The 6,890-nt window shown below is 39.1% G+C and overlaps 1 protein-coding gene across 1 annotated transcript; it reads right to left on the bottom strand.

The window, feature by feature from the left end:
• Positions 1–756: 756 nt before the first annotated feature.
• kcne4 (potassium voltage-gated channel, Isk-related family, member 4) lies at positions 757–5,617 on the bottom strand. Its single transcript, XM_067451878.1, has 2 exons — positions 5,277–5,617; positions 757–1,767 (listed from the first exon to the last, which is right to left on the bottom strand). Exon 2 carries the CDS (start codon positions 1,739–1,741, stop codon positions 1,229–1,231), a length of 513 nt encoding a protein of 170 aa, XP_067307979.1. The 5' UTR covers positions 1,742–1,767; positions 5,277–5,617; the 3' UTR covers positions 757–1,228.
• Between the last annotated feature and the right edge of the window lie 1,273 nt (positions 5,618–6,890).

Here is a 6,890-nt window from a genome sequence, read left to right as displayed (position 1 = left end):
GCGCAAGAGTTCGCACTTGTGTGAAAGTGTGTTTCTGGCGCAAGAGTTCGTACTTGTGTTAAAGTGTGTTTCTGGCGCAAGAGTTCGCACTTGTGTGAAAGTGTGTTTCTGGCGCAAGAGTTCGTACTTGTGTTAAAGTGTGTTTCTGGCGCAAGAGTTCGCACTTGTGTGAAAGTGTGTTTCTGGCGCAAGAGTTCGCACTTGTGTAAAAGTGTGTTTCTGGCGCAAGAGTTCGCACTTGTGTAAAAGTGTGTTTCTGGCGCAAGAGTTCGCACTTGTGTGAAAGTGTGTTTCTGGCGCAAGAGTTCGCACTTGTGTGAAAGTGTGTTTCTGGCGCAAGAGTTCGCACTTGTGTAAAAGTGTGTTTCTGGCGCAAGAGTTCGTACTTGTGTTAAAGTGTGTTTCTGCCATTAGAGTTCGTACTTGTGTTAAAGTGTGTTTCTGCCATTAGAGTTCGTACTTGTGTTAAAGTGTGTTTCTGCCATTAGAGTTCATACTTGTGCAAAAGTGTGTTTCTGCCATTAGAGTTCGCACTTGTGTAAAAGTGTGTTTCTGGCGCAAGAGTTCGCACTTGTGTGAAAGTGTGTTTCTGGCGCAAGAGTTCGCACTTGTGTGAAAGTGTGTTTCTGGCGCAAGAGTTCGTACTTGTGTGAAAGTGTGTTTCTGCCATTAGAGTTCGTACTTGTGTTAAAGTGTGTTTCTGGCGCAAGAGTTCGCACTTGTGTGAAAGTGTGTTTCTGGCGCAAGAGTTCGTACTTGTGTGAAAGTGTGTTTCTGCCATTAGAGTTCGTACTTGTGTTAAAGTGTGTTTCTGCCATTAGAGTTCGTACTTGTGTTAAAGTGTGTTTCTGCCATTAGAGTTCGTACTTGTGTTAAAGTGTGTTTCTGCCATTAGAGTTCATACTTGTGCAAAAGTGTGTTTCGTATTTGTGTAAAAGTGTGTTTCTGCCGTTTAGAGTTCGTACTTGTGTAAAAATATGTTTCTGGCGTGCCAAGGCACTTTGGAGAACTTTTTGCCATGGACTCTTAATTGTAACCAGTTCCTGCCCCGTTACTACAGTCATAAAACCAGAATAAAGTAACATCAGATTTTCTTAAAACAGGAAACAAAAAAACACACTAACATTTTTTTGTATTGCAATGGTGGCTGGAACCCATTTCAAACAGTTTTATTTGTAGTAATTCAAACTGTGGTAATTATTCTTGGCGGGAACTTTGGTTGCACATTTCAGAGCGGGAAGAGTGCTTCTTTCAGGTTTTCCCCGGATGCTCCGTCTCTGTTGTGGTCCGATCCCGTTTTCTGTTGATCCTCCATAGGTCCGCCGCTGTCCGACTCCTCTTCGATGGCGAAGCGCACGTCTGTGACGGAGCTGAGGGAGCTCACGCTGCTCTGCTCCACCGAGCACAGCGCACACGCCAGAGGCCCGCGGCCGGAGCTCAGCATGAACGGCACCGGCGTGGAGCGCAGCGAGGGGAGCGCCGGCACACTCAGGCTGTTCTTCTTCTGGCTCGCGCCCCACTCGCGCTGCTCCTCCTCGTGCAAAAGCCGCGTGAACACGTTGGTGCGCCTCTTCTCGCGCCGTTTGGTGCGCAGGTAACCGAGCATGATCCCGACGAGGAAGACTCCGTAGAAGGACACCACGATAATGATGTACAGGTACGCATTACTGTCGCTGGCACCGGGCGGGGCGCTTCTGCTGGTCTGAGAGGAAAGCGCGGAGGCGTTGTGCACCAACTCCATTACGACAGCAACAGGAACTGAGTTACCTGTAAAATAGCACATTAGAGAAAGTTAAAAACACTATACTTTCAATTAAATAGAGTAACAATGAGAAGATACATTTGTATTTAAAAAAAAAAAATAGTTGTGTAACACTTTAGTTTGTTACAGTCCAATTCTCACTATGAACGAGTTTATGCATATTATAGGATATTGGCCATTTATTCAGACTGATCTCATGAAATGGCGGATGTATGATACACCAATTCGTAGGGCATTTTGGTGTGCTTTTTAGTGGGTTTATCAATGCCGTTTCATTCTATCCACCTGCACTGCCCCTACCCCTAAACCTACCCCATCACACACACACACACACTGCCCTTGCTCCTAAACCTACCCATCACACACTGCCCATAAACCCTTCCCATCACAAGAAACATGGAGCATTTTTACATTTTCAAAAACAACAATTTAGTATGTTTATAAATCCATTTACCTTGTGGACACACACACATTCAGACACATTTTGAATGCGTAACTCAAACTCTTCCCTAAACCTTCCCATTTGTGTATTATGAAAAAAAAACCCAGGATATAGCAGGCAGATACGACTGCAGGCACAATTTATTCAGAAAGTACAAATACTCCGTGTTCCGAGGCCCAACGATTGATTTGTGTGAAGAAAATCCCCAAAAGCGATCAGTAAGGTCGAGTCCATCCGCCAAAGATTAATAATACATTTGAAATATTGCCACCGAAAGGAACGTCACGTCAGCTTTGACAGCATTGGCTGTCGTGTGTCTCGTGACCAATTGCGTCATTACGTCAGCTTTGATCGTAAAATGCCATTGGCTCTCGTGTGTGTCGTGACCGATCGCGTCATGCTAGAGTCGTGTGTATTATTTCAATGAGAACTATTAAAGAGTGTATGTTCTGTTCACAAAGGGGCGCGATCATCATTTCAACGACTAAAACTAAAATTACGTTTTAGTCGTTGTAACTATATCTCTTTTTCACATGAAGATATCGTATGACTTCAGAAGACTTGGAATGCAACATGAGTTAATACTTTTATACTGTTTTTTTGGTCCGTTTTTGCAATAAATACATGTGACTGTAAATGTATTTGCCTGTTACGTGTTTTATATTGTTGAGAGTGGGTAGGTCTAGGGTAGGAGTGGAGTTAGTTGCTCCAAAATACAAATTTAGGCCATAAATATTTATTCTGTGAGATCAGGTTGGCGGAATCACATGTCGTAGACATACACGCGGATATGATGGTTTGTTTTGACGTAGACACACACGCGAAATCACACGGCATAGAGATAATAGCTAATTTGAGATAGCTCAAAATGCATACAAATAACACGCCACTTGGCTTTAGAAAGTGCTGTGTATGTTTAAGCAAAGTCATGATGTCATGTTGGTTTATTAGTAGAGTACAAAAGGGCTAAAGGCACCTTTGATTTTATTCTCCTCTAAACCACTAGATGGCATAAATTTGCCTCAGCTTTTTCCAAAACATTCGCTGTATTTCCACTGTATTACTAATAAATACTCAAAATGTCGAGTCAATAGCGTTTCAAGTATGAGATGTGGCGGAGCATGTCATTGTTGAATCAAGTGAACGAATACGCCTATTTGAGTCTGAACGAGAGATTTAGTTGATGAACGATTGAATGAACTGGTACATGTCGTTCGTGAAGTTAACAGAATGAACCAGTGATACTGATCCATATGATACTGATAGCCAACAGGTAGAGCTTGGCTCGTGTAGTTTGGCATATTTGCAGCAAAGAAAGGAATGTACACTGCAAAAATGCTCTTCTTATTTAGTATTTTTTTCTTGTTTCCAGTCCAAATATCTAAAAATTCTTAAATCAAGATTAATTCACTAGATAAGTATAATGACAATATATTTTGCTTGTTTTCTGGGGGGAAATCTAGATGAAGTGAGTTTTTGCTTAAAACAAATCTTAAATCTTATTTCTGTTTGGGACGGAAACAAGATTTCAATCAGAAACGAGATTATTTTTCTCACCCCATTGGCAGATCATTTTGCTGGTTTAAGCAAAAACTTCATTTTGATTTTATTTTTTAAGAAAACAAGGAAAAATGTCATTTTACTTATCTAGTAGTAAATGCATCTTGTTTTGAAAATTGTTTGATATTTAGACTAGAAACAAGACAAAATTACTGAGTAAGAAGAGCATTTTTTTGCAGTGTACACTTTAGCATAGTAATGAAAACAGTGTAATAACACAGGCTGATGGCCAAATGATTACTGTGCAGAGTAGAAGCCCTGCTTTTGTGTTTGTATTATGTACGTTTGAACAGGTTTCTTCTTTTAAATAAAAAGACTTCATTACGTTTGAGTCATGTTCTTCTATAAAAACTGTAAAACAAATAAAAAATGTGACAGTATTGATTAAATAGATTCCGTGTGTCAAATATAGCAAATATAGCATTCTAGAGAGCATGTAATTGGAGTGATCTATTGAATAAACACGCCCAATTTTACTGGTCGCACGTGCAACAGGATGTAAAATTCAGTTCCACACACAAATTTTGGTAGCAAAATGCAACCATTTGGTGGCAGTCTGGAGCCCTGACATGGTTAGATTCAGATTGTAAGGATCATATATTAAGTTAGGTGGCCACCTAAGAGATAATAACCATATTTATAATGAAACGTATGATTTAAAAAGTATAATATTAATATTTAATATAATAAAATTATAATTTATTGTAACTACAGTAAGTCTATATTAATAATGGGATCTCCTTCAATGCTTTCAGAATCTTTACTTTTTTAAAAAAAATGATTTTCAGATATATTTCTATATTAACATTTGAATGACATATTTATTGATCAAAAATGAATTAAACAGAAAATAGTTCAAACTTTGCTAAAGTGGTTCTGATCAAGTATTAACTTAAAAACATTATTTTAGTGAAAGTATTTGTATCAATGCTGTGTGCCCCCCCCCCCGACACACCCCATACATTAAGATTTTTAAATAAAAAAAATTTTTTTTTACACAAAATCTGTTGCTCCATACATTTTCAATACAAACATATATAATTTTTTCTGTATATCATAAATTATATGAGTAGTGAAAAGCACATTTATCTTAAGGTGTGTCTTTAGCCCCTTGTACACTACTTAAAGCAAAGCACACAGTATTGTAATGCCTTACTCTACATCCCTCAATCCGACCCAGTACATAAACGTACTAATATTAAGCAGTAATAAGGAGTTTGAGGCACGCCATAGATAGTGAGAATTGGAAGAATCAGAAACAAACCAAATGGTGAATTGTCCAAATCATATTTTCCTCCATGAAATCAAAATAACTGTGGGAAAAACCCTTTAAAAACCACTTAGAAAAAAGTACAGACTAGGGCAAAATCCTCTACATCAAAAATGACATTAAAGTTCACCATCGTTTCCTAAACTATCCTGGCAAATTTAGACAAAACTCGAAATATATGTTTGTATTTGAAGTGCACTCCAGCTTTAATGTAAAGTATGATACAGTTAGTAGTTACTCACCGGGATGTTTCACCCTGGAGCTCGTCAGCCCGTGTGGTGCTTTTATTCGGGTCTCTCTGGATTGTGTGGGGTTGGTCAGCAGTCCCGTTTAAATAGCGGATCCCATGCGTGGACACGCGCCAGGAGGATCTGTGACAGAGGTTGAGCGAGTCGAGATCCTCACGTTCTTCCTCGCAGGATTTGAGTCCCGGCCAGAGTCGCTTGAGCTCACAGCCACATTCTTATGACGTTTAATGAAGTCCAAGTGCGCAGCGCTGCCAAATGTGCTCATTTATCATAACATACCCAGACAGCCTTGCTCTAGGAAAGCCTCCTCTTCTGCACAACAGCAAGACTTTGGGAAAACCACAGGAATGGTTGTACAAATTACACAGAAACAAGTCAAAGTCTTTAAGGAATTGCTCACACAAAAAGGAAATCTTTCACCGTTGAAAAATGAGCAATTACATATTTACTGAGATTAACAGAGTAACGCATGCTTTAAAAAATATATTGCTCACTGTAAGTTCTTGTTAGCTAATGCATTAATATTTCTTTATATGTCATTAATTACTCACCCTCATATCGTTTCAAATACGTAAGACTTTTGTTCATCTTCAGCACACAAATGAAGATATTTTAATGAAATTCAGAGATTTCTGTTCCTCCATTTACAGCTACACAACTACTACTTTCAAGCTCCAGAAGACAAGAGAACTGGACTCAACTGGTTTAAATGCCATTTTTTTAAGCAATGAGAGTGCTTTGTTTGCACATAGCGTAATAATAGAAACAACTACTGTCTACAACTACTAAACTTGACTACTGTCAAATAAAAATAAAGAAAATAAGAACAAATAATCAAAGCACAAGCAACAAGCTCAAATAAATATGACAGAGCAAAGATACAAATAAAATGAACTGTGCATTTGCGTTTTTCAGGTATCTAACAGTAGTTTTCAGCTACAAAAATTGAATAAAGTAATCAAATGTAAAACAAATCATCATTGTATAATTAAAATAAAGATGATTCATTATTACAGTTACTAAAGCTATTCAGTCAAGAACAGCGAGTGATTTCCTTGTCTTTAGTTCTTAGATTAACATTAAAACAGCAGCAGGAATATTAGGCTGCTGTCACTTTAAGCACGGATCCAGTACACTGATGCTGAGACACATCTTTCTCTGCTGTTTATGTTTACTTAACGCATAACCTACAATGTTTGCTAGCATTACTCACCAAGATGGGCATGTTCACATAATTTGTGTGTAAATTGGTCAGTTCATGCGGAAGACTTGAGAACTTAATATTTGTGCCAACAGTGGCACGTGAGTTTCAGAACTGGACCACGGAGCAATGGAAGAAGGTGGCCTGGTCTGATGAATCACGTTTTCTTTTACATCATGTGGATGGCCAGGTGTGTGTGCCTCACTTACCTGAGGAACACACGGCACCAGGACGCACTATGGGAAGAAGGCAAGCCGGCGGAGAAACCTTGGGTCCTGCCATCCAAGTGGATGTTACTTTGACACGTACCACCTACCTAAGCATTGTTGCAGATCATGTGCACCCTTTCATTGAAACAGTTTTACTGCCACAATGCAAAAATGGTTCAGGAATGGTTTGAGGAGCAC

Source organism: Pseudorasbora parva, chromosome 8 (genome assembly GCF_024679245.1).
Source record: "Pseudorasbora parva isolate DD20220531a chromosome 8, ASM2467924v1, whole genome shotgun sequence".
NCBI lineage: Eukaryota > Metazoa > Chordata > Actinopteri > Cypriniformes > Gobionidae > Pseudorasbora > Pseudorasbora parva.
The sequence above is the reverse complement of the archived record's forward strand: the minus strand, read 5'-3'. Positions and strand labels throughout refer to the sequence as shown.